We start from the raw sequence: 22277 nt of genomic DNA, 5'->3' as shown, positions 1-22277 counted from the left end.
GATCTGTCAAACTGTCAAATTAATAGTGCAGAAGTTGAACAGCAACCAGTCCCTCATACACACAGACAGAGAGAGTCTACCAGAGAAAGACCTAAGGGGCTGTACCTAAGGGGCTGTACCCTGAAGGAAGGCTGCAGCACACATACACTGTGGCCTCCACAAGGCCTAAAAAGAACCTGCTTCCGGCGGGTTCTTTTTGTGCCACACATGGGGCGCCATTGGCACATGCACAATGATGATGTCCATGCTGTGTAGTGCTGTTTAGGCACTGCGCCCCACAGACATCATTGTTGCACACCCCGTATGGATGGGCACACACAGTTATGGTGCCTGCGCGCTGATAGTAGAGCTGGGAGTGTGCAGACACCCAACCCTACAGAACCCTAATTTCAGCCCCAAGCCAGCACAAAGTGCCGGTCTGTACTGGGCCTAAGTTTAGTATTCTCTGTAAAACTAACAAAAGTAACGTTACTTACAAATTACTTGTTTATAATCAAATACATCATTTTAAGGAGAAAGAGAGAGAAGTAGAAAATGTCTGAAGGTTAGAGTGATGCAGGAGATAAGAGAGTGTGATGAAACATGCAAAGAGGAAGTCACTATAATCAAGCTAGCAAATGTAAGTATAGACATGCAATTTTTTTTTTTAAAAAAAAGATTTTGATGGACAAGAGAGACTGACTTGAATGTTATCCACATGCTGAAGACTTCACATTCCAAATCCTGGGAAATCTCTTCTGGAGGGTTCATATAAAATAGGAATTGGGAAACTTTGGCCCTATACAGACAGGCCAAAATAAAGCTGCTTCAGGTCACTTTGGAGGTATGGTGTTTCAATGATGCATGCATCCTAAGAGTCTGGAAGCTGCACCAAAGCTGCACTCCATTCCTTAAGACTGGGGTGTGGCTTTTGTGTGGCTTCTGGACTCTTAGGACACATGTATCATTTAAACAGCATACTTGCAAAGTGACTTGAAGCAGCTTTATTTTGGCCTGTCTGTATCAGGCCCTAGGCTTTCAGATATTTTGAGCCTTAATATCCATAACAAGTTCTTTGCAGATAAAATCTCTCGGATAAGGGCTGATCTCAACGCTGGCATTTCATCAGAGACGATAGGAGAGGTGTCCAGAGCTTCCGTGGACTCTATTAAACTGGATCATTTTGAGTTTGTACATACCGATGAAGTGGACAAGCTTCTTAGAAGTGTTAGGAAGACGACGTGCTCTCTCCATCCCTGTCCTTCTTGGCTGACTTCCCAGGGTGGTGATGCAGTAACATCATTATTGTGTCACATAATTAATGCATCATTCAGGGAGGGAAAATTTCCATCTAGCTTAAAATTAGCAACGGTCAAACCATTGCTTAAAAAACCCTCCCTGGATCCCCTAATAAGAAACAACTATTACCATTTTTAGGTAAGGTGATCGAGAGAGCAGTTGCCTTCCAACTCCAAGCTGTCTTGGATGAAACCGATTATCTGGACCCATTTCAAACTGGCTTCAGAGCGGGATATGGAGTTGAGACCGCCATGGTCGCCTTAGTCGATGATCTCCATCTGGGCATCGACAGGGGAAGTGTGACCTTGTTGGTGCTCTTGGACATCTCAGCAGCTTTCGATACCATCGACCATGGTATCCTTCTGGAACACCTGAGGAAGTTGGGTATCAGGGGCACTGTACTCCAGTGGTTCCGTTCCTACCTCTCGGGCAGATTCCAGATGGTGCAGTTGGGGGACTTGCTCCTCTAAGAGGGAACTCACATCTGGTGTCCCTCAGGGAGCTATTTTGCCCCCCACCTTGTTTAACATTTACATGAAATCACTGGGAGAGATCATCCGGAGACATGGGGCACGGTGTTATCAGTACGCTGATGACACCCAAATATGTTTCTCTGTGTCCCCGACTGATTCAGTGACTAAGGATGGGGTCTCTCTTCTGACTGACTGCCTGGAGTCAGTAATGGGCTAGATGAGGGAAAACAAACTCAGTTTGAATCCAGAGAAAACGGAAGTACTTGTGATAGGTTCCCCAGGCCCAGGGAAGGAAATTTATCCACCTGTCCTGAATGGGGTCACACTTCCCCTGAAGGACAAAGTTCGCAGTTTAGGAGTACTTCTGGACTCGCCTTTACAGTTGACATCTCAAGTGGATGCGACGGTCAGAAGTGCTTGCTATCAACTTCGGTTGATACGCCAGCTGTGACCCTACCTGGGCCAAAGGGACCTTGAAACTGTGCTACATGCTCTGGTAACCTCTTGCTTAGATTTCTGTAATGCGCTCTACATGGGGAAACCCTTGTACCAAGCCCGGAAGCCTCAGCTAGTACAGAATATGGCAGCCAGATTGGTCACTGGCGTTTCCAGGTTTGACCATATAACACCTATTCTGAAAGATCTGCACTGGCTGCCTATTCGCTTCCGAGCAAAATACAAGGTGTTGGTTATTACCTATAAAGCCCTACATGGCTTGGGCCTGAGTTACTTGAGGGACCGCATCTCCCCATATAATCTGCCCCACACACTCAGAACAACCGGGAAGAACTTGCTGGAAATCCCACCTTCTAAATATGTTACTACATCCCAGATGGCCTTCTCAGTAGCGGCCCCACAAATCTGGAACAGTCTTCCCGAGGAGCTCCGCCTTATCACCCCCTGGAAACATTTAAAAAGAGGCTTAAAACCTTCCTCTTCTGTCAAGCCTCCCCCTCTGGAAAATGAAGTTGTATATTTTGATCCCATCGACTCTCTGCCTCACCCTATTGAATGACTGTTTTAGATTTGTATAGTGTTACTGGTTTTTATCTATTTTTATGATGTGTTTGTAACTGGTTTTAATTCTGTGTAAACCACTTTGATCTTCTGGAAAAGCGGTATATAAATAAAATTTATTATTATTATTATAATCCTTCACAAGTGTTTGGAACTGATGGGAACCATAGGCTAAGACACTCAGAGACAGGTTTCCATCCCTTGATACTTATAATGGAGGTTAGCACATTGGCTTTAAAGCGCCTTATCCTTGATGAGATAAAGGCACATTTACTTTTCAAAATTGGTGTTATCACACTCACTCATGCCGGGGCGAATTCAACCAGTATACAGCCTGGATGCCAGCTGGGCTTATCCTGCTACTTTTCAAAAATACCCATTTTGAAAATTAAATTGCCTTTACAAAATGGAAGTCTCTGAAAGTTATGGCCTGTTCAAGCACTATGGTTCTATTTTAAAAGCAGTGGCAACATCCTGTGGAATTCTAGGATTTCTGCTTTAGGGGAAGGCATTTATCATTTTCAGCCAAAAACCTATAATGCCTCGCTAAACTGCAAACCCCAAGATTCCATGGAATGCAGCTATGACAGTTAAACTGAAAACAGCTGTAATTTTGTGGTGCCAAAGGGCCCTTAATGGACCAGTGCCCAATGAATTTGGCCAGAATCCTTGAGCACCACCTTCACATGGCACATCTCTACTAAGTGCTAGAACCGGTGCAAACCAGTGCTTTCCAATCCTCAGCATGCAACAGGAAGAATATGTTATGTAGAAGGTTTACATTCACCCACTCTGCCATCCTTTTTTCTTTTCTTAAGTTTGCTCTTGGATATATTACACTTGGATTTCCAAGTAAAGAAAAAAAATATTTTCATACACACCACAAATTCACACTTTATTTATGCTCCCTGTATCTCTGGTGTACTTCCTTTTTCCAGGTACATTCAGATCTTTCTGCTGGTCATGGACTATTGGTGGAGTTGATAATTACATTCCAACTGGTTTTTACTATTTTTGCCAGCTGTGATTCTAAGCGAAGTGATGTCACTGGTTCAGTGGCATTAGCAATTGGACTGTCTGTTGTGATAGGACACTTGTTTGGGGTAAGTTCTTACCTACTTCCTTAAAGTATACTGGACAAACAGCTGTAAACTATAGGTAGTTGCAATGGTTTAGTTTGCTCATTAAAAATCTTATTACAAAGGTGATTCATAGCTATAGCAAATAGTCAGTGGATATTAATGCAACATGTGCAGGGTTTCTTGACATGCAATATGTTTGTATACACAGTGGTATGAAATCTAGAGGTTTGTTGCAGTTGAAATGGTAACTGTAACAAAAACAAAGATGTTATGGATTGGAACATAGCCATATCTAATCCAGCATTCTCTTCATGCATCGGACAGCCAGTTGCATCCATGCATCGGACAGCCAGCTGCCTATGGTAGAGCTTCTCAGGCTATCTGATGTGGAGGACCAGCAATTTTTTTCTCTAGAGTGCCAGGGACTAATAACATATTTGTTCCCATTGGCTAAAAGCATTGCTCTTTTTTCACTGGGAACTCACCATAGACCAGCAACTGGCACTGGTCCATGACCCAGCCATTTGAGAAGCCCATGCCACTCCACTCTTCTCATATTTCTGCAGCAAATGATATACAGCAGCATACTGCCTCAGATACAGAAGCTGGTATACAGACAGCCAGATTAGTAACCATTAGTGACCATCATTTCCATGAATTTGTCTGGTGTCCTTTGTAAGCCATCCCATGTGGCAGCTACCACTGCATCTTATGATAGTGAATTTTACATTTAACAATGCAGTTAATCATCCCAAATCTCCCACTAATTTCTGTTATTGTGTGTGAGAGAGAAAATCTTCTCTCTGTTCACTTCTTACACACCACACACAATGTTATAGACCATTATCAGGTCTTCCCTTGTTTAGCTTTTAAAAAAAGCTAAACAGCCCCAAATAACAGAATTTAGCTGGAAGGAGAATGCACAAAATGAGGGCATTGCCTCATTCTGCCTCCTCAGTGACGTTTTCCTTCACTCTCCAAATTTCTAGCATTGCAATAACTTAAAATTTCAACTGAGCATTTTGAAATACAGTTTAAGTATCCAAAGAAAAGGGCAGAGTTACCAAGGCTGCAATGCTAGAAATGTAAGAGACTGAAGGAAACTTTCATGGGGGGGGGGGGGGGGGGCAGTGGCAACAACTTCATTCTCCCCATAGCTATATCACTGCCCAAATAGTATTTCTTCTCAGAAATTTATTGGAAATTCCCCTTTATTTATTTGATTTCTATACCACCTCTCTCCCAAAAAGGGACCCAAGGCAGCTCTCAGAGGAATTGGTCTAGCCTCTTGTCTGCCTTGGTTACCTTTTTCTAACATCCAGAGATAATTTTCATGTGCTTTTTTTTAACACTTCGAAAAGTATTATTATAGTGTTGTTTTCATAGCCAGAGCAGGCTGCCCTCAAAGCTGTACCTGGAAAGAGCCCCGACATATCAAATATATGAGGGAGGTGGGGGTGGGGAAATGTTGCAAAATAAATCATTATGATAAAGCAAAAACAATTAAGTGAAAATTGGATAAATTCAGGACTACAATCAAATGATATCAAGGTTTAATCCATAACCAAGACTCTTCCTTTAAAAATATTTTTAATTTTTCTTATTTGTATTGCAGATCAATTACACAGGTGCTAGCATGAACCCTGCTAGGTCATTTGGACCTGCAGTTATCATGGGGAAATGGGAAAATCACTGGGTAAGTGACTATGTTTGGAAGCCTCAAGTTTATCGAGAACATAACAAATACAATTGCTGTTTTCACGTACATGAATGAGAAATTATAAATCTGGCCTCTTAAAGCCAGTTAATTTATATATCTCTTCTGTTCTTTTGAGGCTATGAATTCAAGTGATTCACATGAATCAGAGTATTAAGACTTCAATACTGTATCTGCTTATCTGGGATTATTCCCCCTTGAACTTAATGGGATATGTATAGGATTATCCTATAACTGGTTAAAGCAGGGATAGGAATCATAAAGCCATTTGGGTGTTGTTGGACTGCATATTCCAACATCCTAGCCATTACAGAGAATGGTAAAGCATGTTGGGAGTTATAGTCCAACATCACCAAGAGGACTGCACGATTTCTGCCCCTGGTTTAAAAGTGTTGATATTGTTTTGAATCAGTATCTAAACAGTGGGTGAAAATTTTCATTCCACAAAATGTACCATCCTCAAAAATGTTACTTAATCTTACATAGCAACTAAGCCAATCAGCTAGATTTTAGGCATTGCCGGAAAGATGTGATTGAAATGCACCTTTCCTAAAACCCAGGCAAACATTTTGGATTCCTCTGAATTGCCCCCCAAATTACAGTTTTAGTACAAAAAGTAGTTTATAATAGCACACATTAGAAAACTGCAGAAAGAACTAGAATTTATCAAGACAGCCTTTTTGACCTCAAACAATTTGTACATTGTAGTGATGAAGTTTCATTGAAAGCTACTGTAGGCCCCATGCAGACTGGCATCAAAGATCTGGAAGGAACTGGGCTGATTCGGATGCCCCTCCCCCGAATCTCTCTGTTAGCAAGTGCCCTCTACAAAAGAGGGGCATTTTAAATCGAATGCATTCTGTGCCTGCTGTCAAAGGTGCCTGCTGTCAATCAAGCGATCGTCATGGTGACATTTTGCAGGGGCATCAGAAGTGTCCTCCCCACCTCCTTTTTTTTAAAGAGCCATGCACAAAATGCCCCAAAGTGTCAATTTTTTAAAAACCTCTTTTTTGTGTGTTGTGCGTATGTGTGGGCATTTGGGTCAGATCTGCCCCTGTCCCCATTTTCAATCCCATGCAAGCTAATGCATCCCCCACTCCTTGCCCCCCAGAATGCCTCTTACACATGTAATAATAATAACGATAATAATAATAATAATAATAATAATAATAATAATAATAATAAATTCTTCACCTCAGAAATGCCAGAAAAGGATGCAATTGCCATGCATTCTATTTTTTGCTTTTAAAAGCAATTCAGGGCTGCCTCTGAATTCAGTAGCAAAAGTATGTATCATTTTTTCTAATTGACAAGAGCAAAAAATGTAACATTGATTGTAAATCTAGCCCTTTGCAACATTTGTAACATTTGCATTCAATATTTCCCCTTTGCTGGAAGCGAGCAGATGAAAGGGAAAGTGCACAAGCCATTAGCCCTGCTCTATCTGCCTCAAGAAAAAAAATCATGCACATATTTGGACAAAAATAATTTTTAAAAAATATGAAAGGGGGGGAGGTGCCTGATGTGAGCTCCGTTCATGCCCTGCCTTTGACCTGAACTGAACTGACTCTTTTCCTCTTGCTACATTCTCTTCAGAGGGGCTTTGCCATTGCCTTCCACTGAGGCTGAGAGAGAATGACCTGTCAGTTCCAACTAAAGTAGATCCATGGAATGAATTGGGAATAAAAGGGAAATGCAGCACAGGCATTCCTGTAGCATCCTCATATAACACAAATAATAATAATAATAATAATAATAATAATAATAATAATAATAATCCAGGAGCAAGAGGAAAGTAGAACAAGCAAGCACCCAAAAAATAATGCGCATAAATTGTCAAAAGAGGCTGATTTCCCTACATCCCCCAGCTTGGACCCACACCCCTACTTCCCTGGACAATCCTCCTTCCTTCCGACCCTCACCTCCCTTTGAGCTTTCTCCACCACCCCCTACCTCCCTCTGACAATAATCCAGGAGTAAGAGGAAATGAAAGTAGAACAAGCAGCCTGATTTCCCTACATGCCCCAGCGTAGCCCCGCAACCCAATTCGCCCTGGAAATCCTCCTCCTCCTCCTCCTCCTCCTCCCTTCAGACCCTCTCCTTCCTTGGGGATGTCCATTGACCCTTTCCCCCAGCTCCTTCATCCTCCTCCTCCTCCTGCTCCGTTTTAGGATCCCCTCCATGGCTCCCTTCCTCCCGCGGCCCCTTCCTCCTCCTCCTCCTCCTCCTCCTCCTCCTCCTCCTCCTTCATCACTTTCTCCACCCCCCACTTCTCTCTGACAGCCCTCTGCAGCCCAAAAGTCACCCCTGATTTCCCCCTTTCCTCCTGTCACCCTTTGCATCCAGATTCCCCTTTTTTGGCTCTTTCCTCCTCCTCCTCCTCCTCCTCCTCCTCCTCCTCCTCCTCCTCCTCCTCCTCCCCTTCTGATGATGGAAGGGAATGCTCCGACCACTGCCTGCCCCCTGACCCTAACCCCTCACTAAATTTGCCCCAATCATGATCGAGGGCAAGTTCAAATTTCGCACAACCTGGTCTTTTGAGAAAAGACGGATTTGAGCCCGATTCTGGATACCCTGGGGTAAAGGGCATTTCCTTGTGCAAGCCCCGACATGGATTGTGATGGAATTGGGCCCAATATGAACTTTATGTGGAAGAATCGATTTCAAACCCGGTTTTTAATGTAGTCTGAATGGCCCCATAGACTGATTGAAAAAGAAGGACAATGGTAAGGCAGGTAATAAACAACCAGAATCCAATTATAATTCAAGTAAGTACTTAGGTCTAGGCTATCTGGAATTCTGTCTCTCCTCATATCAGCCTTTCTGGGCACCAAGATCCTCAGGCAAAACCTTTCTCTCAGTTCCACCACTATCTCAGTCAAGGCTGATGGGGATGCAAAACAGGGCTTTTTTAGTGGCTGTCCTTGTAACTTGAATTCTCTTCCAATGGAGAACAGATGGTCCCCATTTCACTGTCCTGACATTAGGCAAGGACTGTTTTATTCTGGCAGGGTTTTAAAATAGAATGTTTTTAAAGAATGGCCTTTAATGACCATGGAAGATCTACAAGAATTCATCCTAGAATATGAGAAAATTGAAATAGCCAAAGAGTTCCCATACCTTGCTTCAAATATTGATCCAAAGGCCAAGCCATTGGATTCCCCATCATCATGTGCATGTGATTGCTGGACAGTGAAAAAAGCTAATTCGAAGAAAATCCTCATTTAGATGTGGTGCAGGAGAAAAGTACTGAGAATGCCATGGACGACCAAGAAGACAAATGGGTTCTGGAACAGATCAAGCCTGAAATCTCTCTGGGAGCCAAGATGACTAAACTGAGGCTGTTGTACTACGGCCAGATCATGAGGGAAGATGAATCATTAGAAAAGCTAGGAAAGGTGGGGGGGGGGGGGCAGTAGAAAGAGAGGAAGATCACATACCAGATGCCAGATGGTTAGACTTGATCAGGAAGGACAATGGGCTGGTTCTGCAGGACCTGAACAGAGAGGCTGAGGACTTGGATTTTAAAGATGTCATCCACAGGGTCACCATGAACTGAAGTCAACTCAAGAGCAGTTAACAATGACGTTTAAGGGGGAACTTTTTGTTTTAAACTGCACCAGTTGTTCTTTTGTTTTTTGTTTTTTTATATTTTTAATTGCCTTTTATCTTTTTAAGTGTATGTTTAAGTTGTTCTAATATTGTGAATAGTTTAATTCCATTTTAATGTTCACTTTTTGACAGTGTTCCCACTACGTTTAAATCAAGATCGGGATCTGGGTTAAATGGGCATGGTTCCCACTGAATCCGATTTTAGAAATCGATTTAGAAAGGGGGGGTGCTATTTGATCATTTTTACCCATTTTACCCCCGTCAAAAAGACGCAGGTAAAATAGGGTGTTTTTTGGGCTGAATCAATTTATTTGGAAATAAATCGATTCAGTCCACATGGGAAGCAGGTGGGTTCAAATCTGAATCGAATCCACCCTAGTTCCCACTGGCAGCCCAGCCAGGGGGGCAGCTGGCATGGCCCGGCCTATCATTGGCCTCTCCTGGCTTCAAAATCCCCGGCCCAGCTTCCTTACTGCCTTCTTTGGCCTCTGACCGGCTTCCCTACACCTTTTTAAAAATTTCCCGTTGCCAGGGAAGCTGGGACGGAGATTGCAGAGAAGCTGGAAGCCTTGCAACCTCCTTCCCAGCTTCCCCCCAGCTTCTCTGTGACCTCCTTCCAGCTTCGGGAAATTTAAAAAAAGGTCGCAGGGAAGCTGCTCAGCAGTCAAAGAAGTCGGTAAGGAGGCTGGGCCGGGGATTATGAGGTCAGGAAAGGCCAGTGACAGGCCGGGCCAACAAGCTGTCCCCTACCACTTGCCGATTCCTGAACAGATTCCTGAAACCGGCACAAACACAGTGGAACTATGTTTTTTCTGAACTGGTTTCAGGAATCGGTTCAGGAAACGGAATTTCCAGTAAGTGGGAACAGGGCCTTTGTATGTTTTAGATTGGGGTTTCTTTTTTCCCCCCTAAGTTCCAATCTTGGGTGAAAGGTGGGATGATGATGATCACAATGATTCACTCAATATATTTATGTTTCTTTGATGTAAGGTGTGATATATCGTAGGATGTTTTTTGTGTGTTTTTACCAGCCTGCCCAGACATGGCACTACAAGAAATCACAAAGCTTCAGTCTGTGAAGTTTGACGGTACTTAGGCATTCACATAATGTGCCCATGATGCCTGTCCTCTTTGAAAGAGCACTGTGACTATGACATGAACTTGTTAAGTTCCATATTTCAGTTCAGTATCATGGGAGGAAGTACGTGCTAACTATGCTATTCCAGGGAAAATGCAAAATGCTTTTTAGAGCCTGCTGATTCTCTGAAACATTGCTCCTCATCTGTGCTTAGCTGCATTTTTCCTCTCTCTCTCTTTCCATTTTGTACAGATATACTGGGTGGGTCCAATTATAGGAGCAGTTCTTGCAGGTGCCCTCTATGAATACGTCTATTGTCCTGATGCTGAGTTCAAGCGCCGATTCAAAGAAGCTTTTAGTAAAACAAACCAGCAGTCCAAAGGGAAGTACATTGAAGTAGAAGACACCAGGAGCCACGTAGAGACTGATGATTTGCTCCTAAAGCCTGGAATTGTCCATGTCATTGACCTAGAGAGGGGCGAAGATAAGAAGGGACGAGACCCAACCAACGAGGTGCTATCGTCGGTATGACTAGCAAGGAGCACTGAAAGCAGAGAACAGTCTACTAGCATGCCCACAGATAGCCTTCCACCCATAAAAGAGACAGATCTGTTGTAAATTAGGTACCTACAACAGTGTCAGTTTTTAGGGAGATGGCAAGATCACAGTAGCTGTGTAATTGGACCACACTCCCATCCCTTTGAAATGGTAGCAGTATAACAATGTTGAGAGAGCCTCACAGATTATTCCAGATTGATAAATTTACTTTGGGCAATGTCCATACAGGAAACCTCATGTTCCCTTTGAGTCCTGGGTGAATTTTTGAAAAAAAGCATTGATTTTTATGCAGGCAGTTATGAGCAGAGAAAATGATCTCTGACAATCAGATATGACAGATGAAACTTATCTAAAAATGCCTATAGACCCAGAAGGAAGTGTCTATCAGATTGTTCTTCTGACACTTAATTGGCTGTTGTCAATCCTGATCAGAATTTTAATTACTAAGTCTAAAGTAGGCTGAGCGACAAAAGGGCCAGCATATAGGACAGAACAAATCCTTCCAAAGCATTGGTCTTTCCCCTCCTTTCCCTTTCTTCTAGTCTTTTCATTTTTTTTCTTTCCTGCTGCTTTTGGGAGAATAATAGTACAAAGTACAAATAATTAGAAAGCGACATTTGCCATCTTGGAAGTAAAAATTATTCCCCCCTACCCCCCAATCATGCTAAAAATGTGCATAATTTTTGTTTTATCCCTTCCCGGAAAGTTCTCATAGGATTCCTCTATTTATCACATTCTACTGCTAGAACTGTAGAAGACATACATGGACATGTCTCGCAATGGATACAGTTTTATTACTTCTTGCAATTGATGCAATTCAACAAAATTTAAGCATTTCAAATTCATTTCAACATGAGGCATTCAAACTCATGCTTAACTTTCTTGTGGAATCTTGAGAGAAGTTAATTTTGCAAGTGTGATGTCCAAGTATACAGGTTTCAGAAGATAAAGGCTTATCTGTTTTCAGTGCACTTGTTCAGAATTTTATTATGGCAATTTTATATAACAGTAATGTTAAGTTACTTAACAATTTTGCTTACAATGTGATTTAAAAAAACAGATATATACATAACAAACAGGAATTTTATTTAAACTATTACTGGGAAATACTTTGATAACTGATACTTTGCTTTCAAATACACTGATGCTAATGACATTTACTTTAGAACAGCTTCAAACAGAACGAATTTCCTATATACAACGCATTTTAGTGTAGGGAAAAAGTGCAAATTGCACACAGATTACCATATGCATTACTTGCTGACATGTCTACTCTGCCATGCCCACATCCAATGTGTACAAGCCATAGTCAACAGAAGTTTCTGCAGTTGCCATGTGATTTTTTTTACACATTAATAATCAAGCAGTTGAGTGAAATCTGTGAACTTTCAATGCATCAAGAAACTGAAGCATGTAATACCTTACAAGTTTATGTGACACTATGTTTTCTGAATTGTGAGTCTGCTATTTACAAGCTTCACATGTGTTTGATCACAAAGGAGTGATGTTTACACTTACTGACTGTAGTTAGAACTGAATTTTGTGATGGCTGAGGTTCCTCTGTACAGGTCTCATCAGTTCCTGTTAAGGGCTGAATGAATGAAATGTGACAATCACGCAGAAACACCTTGAGAATACCTACTGCTATATGAAATGGCTGGCTGTTAATATTTCTGGGTCAAGAAAAAGCACTCAAATGTCCTATATAATGTTGACAACACACTGTTTCCTCTTTGGGAGTGATATTGTGGTAACAAAGTGATCTAAAAGAAAGCTAAAGCAGATGGAAAAGACACTGTACGACAAAGAAACAACTTGAAGGCATACCACAGTCAAAATACAGAAATCCTGTTCAAAATTGTATTACTAATTCTTCTGAAGGAAGAACATAAAAGAAAAGAAGGTTATAGACTAATCAGTAAATGGTCCACTATCAGTACGTGATCCAGTTTCTTGTTAGTACTGTAAACTACCCTTGATCCTTTCTGATAGCCAAAAGGCAGGATATAAATGATTTATATTGAAATAAATAAAACTTCAATGGAATGGAGATTGGGCAACTTTTGATTCCTCCAGATTTTCTTGAAATAATAATAATAATAATAATAATAATAATAATAATAATAATGTTTATTTATATTTCCCGCCTCTCCCTGCAGATTGAGGTAGGATTACAACATAAATAAAATTACAAAATACAATAAAAATACATTAAACCCTGAACCCTCCCAGCAATAAAATTAATACAAAATTCAACAGTTAAAAAAAAACCACACACATCAAAAGCTTGCTCTACAATAATTAAATGGAGTGGGCCATTAAAAATAGATGGGGCTCTCCTTCTCCAGGAGGTCATTCTGGGGATGCTAAGACCTACATGAATGCTTTGATTAGAATATGGACGTGCTGAAATTTATATTCTGCCTTTTGGCTATCAGAAAGGGGCTACAACTCTCAGAATCCTCCCATACCCATATTGGCTGGGGATCCCGGGACTTGTAGTTTGAAAGTAACATTTCCAAACTCTGATTTTCATACACATGGTGAATAATATGTCAGCTGTTGCATTCATGCCAATAGTGGAACAGCTCTGTAAACACAGAAATGCTATGGAAATGAATAAGGAAGCTCTGTGGGTGGCACTGCAGTTCTAGCATCTTCAGTTAATTATTGGTACAAAGTCATTTAATACTGATGTAATTTTTATTCCAAATACAGATCAAAAAAAGAAGAGTTTTTTAAAACAGGGGTCCAAAATACACTGCAGAAATAATCCAGTTTGAGACCACTTTAACTGCCCTGGCTCATTGCTTGGGAATCCTGAGAATTGTAGTTTATTGTGGCACCTGAACTCTTTGACAGAGAAGGCTAAATGTCTCACAAAACTACAGTTCCCAGAATTCCCTAGCATTGAGCCAGAGCAGTTAAAGCAATCTCAAAGTGGATTATTTATCCAGCGTGTTTTAGACCAGAAGCTATTAAAAATCTTTGAAATTTTAAAACCTGCAAGGGATGTCCATCTTAGGAATGCGAAATGTATGTACCTCTAGCTGTTGGACTACAGTTTCTATGCCCCTAGGAGTCATAGCCAGTGGTGAGCATTGTAGTCTAGCAATATGTAGAGTCCCATGCATTCCCCACCCCTGCTCTAGCAAAAAGTGATCCAATAAAAATGGATTGTGTATGCCATTTCTCAGAAATTGAGAAGTCAAAAATATCCCTCAGCTCCCTTTTAATACTAGAAGAAGAGCCCTTTCCTACAACACAGTTAAAGTACTATGATTCCACTTTAGCTGCCATTGCTACATTGAAAGGAATCCAGGAGTCTATAGCTTTGTGAGGCAATCGAGCCCACGTGCTGGGAATGCCACTCACTAAACTACAAATGAGACCCAGGTGGTGTAGTGGTTTGTGTGTTGGGCAATAAGGACTGAAATCCTTGCTTGGCCATAGAAACCCACTGGATGACCCACTTTCTCAGTTGCAGAGGAGAGCGATGTTGAACTCTCCTCAGGACAAATCTTACCAAGAAACATCCATAACAAGTTTACTTTAGGGCCACTGTTAAGTCAGAAACAACATACAGTCACACAACAACATAAACCACAAGTGCCAGAATCCCATAGGATGTTGCTATGGCAATTAAGGTGGAACCACAGTGCTATAATACGTAACGGGAAAGAGCCCCAAGTATTGAGTTGTCATTTGAGTAGTCAGATGAACTGCACAAGCATTATTGGTTACATTTTCTCTGGTACAACGAAGATGAGATTGCTACAGATACAGCAGTATTTGACTGTCCTGAGAAAATAGGGCCACAATGTCAGAGGATTCTCCTGCATTATTTTGCACTGCTAATACAGTTACTTTTTTGTTATACTTTGACAGCAGTAAAAAAAAAAAGTCCTGTGATTGTCGTCTTTCAATGTATGTTTTTATAATACTTCATCAATGCATGGTTTTATTTTACACTGTAATTTCATAAACTGTGATGCACCTAGAAGTTATTCTGGTAGCTTGTTAAGCTGTTGTCCCAATGAATTTCATATATGAATCTTGTATTTGAGTTACAGGTAGTTGTTGCTACTGTGTTGTGAATTTGCAGTAGATGCAAACTAAAATATGTAGATAATTGTCTCCACTGTTAGTTAGTTTTACCTAGAATAGACCCACTGAAACCAATAGGACTCAAGTTAGTTGAGACTGATAACTCCCATTCATTTCAGTGAGGATCCTCTAAGAAAGATCAGTGTTGGATTTAGCCTAGAAATGATGGAGGATGTGTGTCAGGAATGAGAAAGGATCCAGCGGATATGACCTAACATGCTGCCAGGCTATTTGGCTTGAGCTCTTACCAGTCCTAGGACTGGGTGATCCACAGAGCTTTCTGCAAGAAGGAACTCTGGGCAGTGTAAGTACTGTAGGCCTTCCTCTCACTGGTAGAGCAGCATTTATACCATTTCCTACTGCTCTTTAACTGGTCAGTTACAGCTGTAGGACTGCACCCTTGATAGTTTAAAAATCTGGATGCTGAAAGTTTAGAGAACAGTGAGATGTGAAATAGATATACCTGTGTTCACTCACATTTGTGGCATATACACCTGCCAGTACTATGCTGGTAAAATTAGCCACAAAACACTTCTTTGGCCCAATTCCTATTGGGCTATAAAGTGAATCAAGAATCAGATTATAGGAACATCGATCCCATTTGAACTCGTGTTCGATCCTAGTTTAAGTGAAATCGTTCCCATTTGAATTCACGTTAGATCCTACTTTGATTGATTTCTCTAGCAAAACCCCGAATCAGTGGTGGATAACCCGGGTTATCCTGATACCACTTTTCCAGTGGTTCTTTTGCCAGGGACCGTGTCTGATCCGGGGTAAATTAATGGGAATGTTGGGTGTCCGATTTAGGTATTATGGGATGGGAGGGCCAATGTTAAAGGGGCTGGTCTGGGGGTGTCATCTGCTTTGTTCTCTTTCCTGGCATTCCAGGTGCCATTTTCCCGTTCACGTAGTCTTTCATCAGTGATGCGGGAAGCGATCGCATGTGTAGCAGGCCCATAGCTAGGCTGGGGCAAGGGGGCCGCAAAGAGAGGGACACAGAGAGACTTAGGCTGTATCTACACTGGAGAAATCACCCTGTTTGGCACCACTTTCACTCATTCCTGGCTCTAGGCTATGGAATTTGGGGAGTTCGTTTGCTCCCTTTTGTAATAAGAATGATGGACGTGATTTGAATATGACTCAGGAACCCGATCCAAGCCAGACTCACAGCAAGATTCGTCACTTTATAGCCCAATGGGAATGGGGCCTTTGTGATGTACGTTTATTTTCACCACATGTGTATTTTGTATTCTCTAAAAATAATTATACCAAAAAAAAAAAAAATCTTTGTAGTTATCTACAAAGGCAGTTACCTAAACTGTAAAATACTATATGTGCCTACTCAGAAGTAAGGCTCACTAACTGCAATGGGACTTACTTTCAGGTAGGTGTATAAAAGAAAGGGGAAGCTATTTCTAAGCACATGCCAGTTTTCCCACCATCCTGAAAATTACACATTTGAGTAGAGTATCAAATTGTTATTTGCTGATGTTGGAAGAATCTGGAGTAAACTGGGAAAGGCATGGTGTTCTGATTATCTCTGTAGGCAAAGAGCTTGAAAGATGCCATAAAGTGAACATGAAAATCTTCCTTAAATAAATTACAAAGCAAATTATCTGGAAATCTCAGACCAGTACTGAAATTTATCTGTTTTAAGATGCAAAAGATAAAATCCTCTGCCACTTGTGGAAGCAATGCCACTTGTAGAACTAAATCTAAAAGTATAAATAGGCAATTTAAAAATAAACTAATAGTGTCATTTCATTCAGAACTAATGTGATAATTGTATTATAAATCTCAATTATAACATTCGGAATAATCTACTTATTGTAGAGGTGCTACTGTTAATAATAGATTGTGATCTTGTTTCCCTTGTGTTGTGCTCTGTCCTTTACTGTAGTGTTGTAATTAAACAATTGCCTGTTTTGATTCATCTCTGCATTTTCTTTTTGGATAAGGTAAAGACATCATAATATGCTCTAACATATTTTCAGAATGAATCAGTGCTATCTTTATAAGCAAAGCATAGTTGTATGTTGAGAGGAAATATATTCCTGATATAATTCATTATGGAAACTTCAGGTGTTCTAAGGCAATGTCTCATCACCACTCTAAGTAGCAATCTTCTAAGGCATTTGCACCTACAGTCCTAAGTCACTAGTGAAAAATCAGCGCTTAAGTGTTAATAACAACTGTCATGAAAATCTGGATCCTGCTGTTAGTCCTGACAAGAATATACTTTTTGAATCAATGGAATAGTGAATCATAGCAGTTTTCTATATGTGTTGACTCACCCACTCAACAATTGATTCAGTGTATCTGATCTAGTTGGGATGGATTAAGGGAATTCAGGCCAATTGTGATCCCTAAAACAGAAGCTCAGGTATAGCTATAGTTGCTCCAAGTGAAGTATATCACACAATACTAAAGAAATGACAAGAAAATGAAGAAGATTATGACTGGTGGTTAATTTCCTAACTAATAATTTTATGAGTTAAACGAGTTCTTTTTCACCATATTTGAATGGTGAGTGCAAAGAGAAGTGTCAAAAGACAACACCTTCCCATGATAGTACTGCAACTTTGGGATGCCCTCTTACAGGAGAGTTGTCTGGTGCCAGATCACGATCTTTTAAATTTGTACATACATTTGAATTTATATATAAAAATTTAAAAACCAATATACTAAAAAGAAATTCTAAATCTAAACAGTAAAAGTGAGAGGCTTAAAACTGTCAATCACCATTTACAAATAAGAATTTAAATTATTTTGGACATATAATGAGAAGATAGGACTCCCTGAAAAAGATAATAATACTTAGTAAAGTGGGAGGCACTGGGGAGGGGAAGGGAGATCACACTACAAGTGATGTGATTCAATCAAGGAAGTCATAGCCCTGCATTTGCAAGACCTGAGCCGGGCAATTGATGACTGGGGATCTTGGCGGTCTCTCATAGGGTTGCTGTAAGTCAAAGTTGACTTGACAAAAATAATAATAATGACAATAACAAAATTAAATTGCAGTCAGCCCCTCAGATCTGTGGATTCCTTATCCAAAGATTCACCCTTGAAAATATATGTTAAAAATAATTTAGCAAGCCTTAATTTTACCATTTGATATAAAGGACATCATTTTACTATGCAATTCTATATAATGGGACTTGAGCATCACAAATTTTGATATCCATGGCAGGTCCTGGAACCAAATCCCAAACCCAATGGATATCAAGGGCCCACTGTATGCATAAAATATATATACTAAAATTATATAGATAGCTATATATTGAAAGTGAGCAGCTGTGCAGGGAGTGGGGACCATTTTTCTTCCCTGTATTGGGAAGGCCACACTAGCAGGTTTCAGTGCAGCTGAAGTGACACATCACTTCTAGCCACCATTTCAGCTGATTTGGGATCTTTTCCCCACCTTTCTCCTCATTCTGCTCCTTCACCTCCTCCTCCTTCTGTTTCAGGGAGATGTGGGGGGGGGCAGGCTTTGTAGGGTTAGAGAAAGGAAACAGCTGCATTTTAAGGCAATTTTGGCTAGTTTAGGGCCAAAAGGTTACCTGAAAATAAGTCCCTCGATGTTTTTTTTTAAAAAGGAGAGGGTGGGGGAGATTTCTGGAGGGTCCCAAGGGTCAGACTTAGAGGCCCCAAGGGTTGCATGCAGCCCGCAGCCCACACTTCTCCCATGCTTGCTATAGATAGAGATAAATAAAATTTAGTACTTTAAAATGCAGATCAATAGTTTTAAGCCTTTTCAGTTTTACTGTACGTTTTACTGTAAGTTTATAGTTACTGTCACTTTTAAAATGATTTTATTCTGTTGGATTTTTAATTTATGTGCACCCTGCAGGGACCAGTATGATGTAATGGTTTGAGTGTTGAATTAGGACTCAGAGTTTGTCTAGGCCATGGAAACCCACTGGATGAACATGAGCACGTCACACTCTCTCAGCCTCAGTGGAAGATGCTGACAAAACTCTGAGCAAATCTTGCCAAGAAAAAACAGTGATAGGTTTTATCTTAGGGTTGCCATAAATTGGGATCAACCCAAAGGCACAGAACAAGACCGTGTCCTACCATGAAAACCTCTTTGAGATTAAGGTGCAGTGAGTGAAAATGTAAAGATTTTTTAAAAAATAACGAATAAGAAATTGTTCATATTCCAATTTGTATGAAAAACCATTACTATTTTCTGCTGCAATCAATTCCATTAGGTTCCTGTCAGAAAAAGAACTAAGGATGTATCTAACTACAGTATATGCTAAAGCTGTTCCAGTAGTCATTATTCCCTGGAATCTCTGGACTAAATCCAATTAATAAATCTAATTACAGTAGCCCTATTTAATCAATGGGAACCTAGTAAATCAACAGTTATGTAAGTTCCATTGATTTAATGAGTCTATTCTAAGAGGGACTAACAATTGGACTGAGGCTACTAGTTCTGCAAAAGGGCTACTGATCTTCTATTTAACCCACAATTCCCCCCATTCTCTGGAGCAAAGCCATGGAGGCTTAACTGTTATTATTTTCAAGTATAGTTCCTATTGTGTATAGGCCATAAGAAATTGTTTGGTTGCAGATGAACTGCTTTATATTTAAATAGTTTATATCAAATCTGGGGAGAACATGACCATCCAGATATTGAACTACATGTCCCATCATCCCTTACATTGGCTATGGGATGAAACGTCATGCTGCCCCTTTGAGTGCTGGACTGGAGCTGCAGCAACTGCACTCTGCAGCCCTGTTCTGGTGTTTTTCTGGCCCAAAAAGAAGCAACAAAATGCTACTCCTTTTAGGGGTGGAAAAAGGGCACCCTTGCTGCCACCGCTGCAGCTTTTTGACATTTCAGAGGCATGGCACATGTAAACACCATGCCGACAAAACACTGTGAAGCTGATGCACATGTGGTCAACTGTGCAGCTTTCCAATCGTGTGGGGGCGGTGTCAGAGCATCTAACTGCCAGACTGTTTTGCCTCTCAGTCCAACAACATCTGGAGGACCATTTGTTCCTAAGCCCTATTTTTAAAAAATATTTTGTCATCCCAATGCAAAGAATTATAGATGAAGCAGACAGTTCTGTTTTGTTTTCTGGTGCTTTATTTGTTTGGAGTTGTTTTAAAAAATGAGAGTGTGACTTCTTTGTAGACTTCCTTTTTTAAAAAGGAGTGTGCACCTTTAATTAATAAGATTTTAATAGGATTTGTAACAATTGCTATATTAGCATAAGATCCATCAAACTTAAGTTTTCATTCTTTCACAATGGCCAGACAAATCCTCTGAGAAAAATTCACAAACAGGGTACGATGACATTGGTACTCATTCCCAGTTCTCTGTCTCCAGCATTTTCAGCTCAGAGTTATGTTGACTATCTGTGGTTGATTGTCTAGTTAAGTAGCCATCAACAGACCTTGACTTCTTAAAGGGATTTACTGCATAGTTTGTAAATCCAGAGTGCTAGGCAGTACCATCACAGCAGGTTTGCTTGTCCTAGGAAGATCACACTTCCTTTATCTTAAATTTGCTACCTGTTGATCCCAAATTTTGTATAATTAAGAATCTGTGCCTGTTAATTTTCTCTTTATCATTATTTTATACATTTCTACATCTCTATATCTTTTCCCCTCAGCACACTGCTTTGGAAACAAGCCCTGCTATTGTGGTCCTTCATGAGGAAGATTATTCCTCACCTCTTGGTTATTTTAGTTGTATTTTCACTGTGTCTGAATCTACTGCACAATTAAGCCCATATAATAGCTCAGTAAAATCAATGGGAGTTATAGAGGTGCTTAATTCAACTGTGTTATAAATTGCATCTCTTATCTTCTTGAATGTTTAAAAGGTCCACCATTGTTGCACATGTAAGGCATGTTCATCCTTTGCTGTTTATGCTCCAGTGAAGTCAAGCTATTCAGTGTATGTTGTGTGAATTGTTGTTTGTCAAAAGGGTCACATTAGTTAATCTAGGGAGGTCAGGCTTACTCAAGGTTCATTTGGTTTTCTCAAAAATCCTTTGTTAATTCAGATCATAAGTCTACTCTCCTCTATCCAGGATTTACATAATTTCCAGTCTTGTGACTTTGGAGATGCTTAACTGTAGACTCTCTCTGTATTGATGAGAAGTAGCCTATCTGAACAGCAAAATGAGATGTTAACAGTGGTGACATCAAGTCATCCCAAATTCATAGGTGCTGAATTGGGAAATGTGACTCCATGTTGTGTTAGTTTTTAAATATTTAGAATTCGAATATATTCCCTCCAGTCTGAATGTAGATGAATACACAATATGTATTCTTGTCTTCTATAAAAGATCCATGTGCCAAAAGAATGACAATAATGAATGGCATCTTCAAACCTCTCTTAGAGATAAACCACAGTGCTCAAATATCTATTTATTTTATTTATTTAAAGTATTTATAAATTGCTTTTCTACTCAAGGGGCCCACAAAGAAACATTTTATTTGACAACATTCAATGAAGTCACAACAGAATAAAAACAAAACAAAACAAAACTTTAAAACAATTTTAGAAGCCAAAAGTCACATACAGCACTATCTAGGAAACTTTAGGACCCTTCACATTTTATTGAACTGCGACTCCTACCATGCCTTACCATTGGGTATGCTGCTAAATTGTTTGGGTTTAACAGCCTAACCACATCTGGAGGGCTACACATCCTTTACCTCTGCCCTACACTTTTAACTGCTGATCTACAACTCTGTAAGGATGGACCAAAACTGGCTTCCCTTTGGAAGGAGGCTCTGTAGCCACCCCCAATAAAAGTTTTGATGAAGATTTCATGTTGGAGGAGAATTTTTTTCAGATTTCCTGGATCCGAACCATTCATGGCTACAGAGCTCAGAAGCAGCAGCTTGATTTAGACTCAGAAACTGGAAGCTAGTGTAATCAACGATTGATCATTTCTAAAGTGTATACATTTTGCACTAATGGTAGGTTGAGAACACTTTTCAAGGTAAACCCCACATATAGTACACTACAGTAGTCTGTGGGTGAATCTACACTGTAGAAATAATGCAGTATGACACCACTATAACTGTCATGACTTCATCCTACAGAATCCTGTGGTTTGTAGCTCTGTGAAGTGCCAGCACTCTATGGCAAAGAAAGCTAAAGACAGCATTAAAAATTTCAGGATTCCATAGGATGGAGCTATATCACTTAAAATGGTGTCAAACATTATTATTTCTACAGTGTAGATGCACCTTGTGTGAGAGTAAGTAAGGCATGGGCATGGGTATATATTTAAGTTTATTTTCAACTTGATGAAATGTAATATTTTCAGCATTAGGAGGGATACCCTGGTCAAGATGCAATACAACTGCTGACAGAG

The 22277-nt window shown here is 40.3% G+C and overlaps 1 protein-coding gene across 1 annotated transcript in view; it reads left to right on the top strand.

Annotated features, from left to right (window-relative positions):
- The window catches only part of AQP4 (aquaporin 4), a 33523-nt gene extending 16693 nt beyond the window's left edge, over positions 1-16830 (top strand). The window contains exons 3-5 of the mRNA XM_089517218.1: positions 3707-3871; positions 5466-5546; positions 10510-16830. Of these exons, the coding sequence (XP_089373344.1) occupies positions 3707-3871; positions 5466-5546; positions 10510-10788 (525 nt within the window). The 3' untranslated portion in view covers positions 10789-16830. The remainder of the gene's footprint in view (positions 1-3706; positions 3872-5465; positions 5547-10509) is intronic.
- The last annotated feature ends 5447 nt before the right edge of the window (positions 16831-22277 follow it).

This window comes from Sceloporus occidentalis, unplaced genomic scaffold, assembly GCF_023333645.1.
Source record: "Sceloporus occidentalis isolate IW3139 unplaced genomic scaffold, rSceOcc1.0.p SCAF_3, whole genome shotgun sequence".
NCBI classification, from domain to species: Eukaryota; Metazoa; Chordata; class Lepidosauria; order Squamata; family Phrynosomatidae; genus Sceloporus; species Sceloporus occidentalis.
The sequence above is the reverse complement of the archived record's forward strand: the minus strand, read 5'-3'. Positions and strand labels throughout refer to the sequence as shown.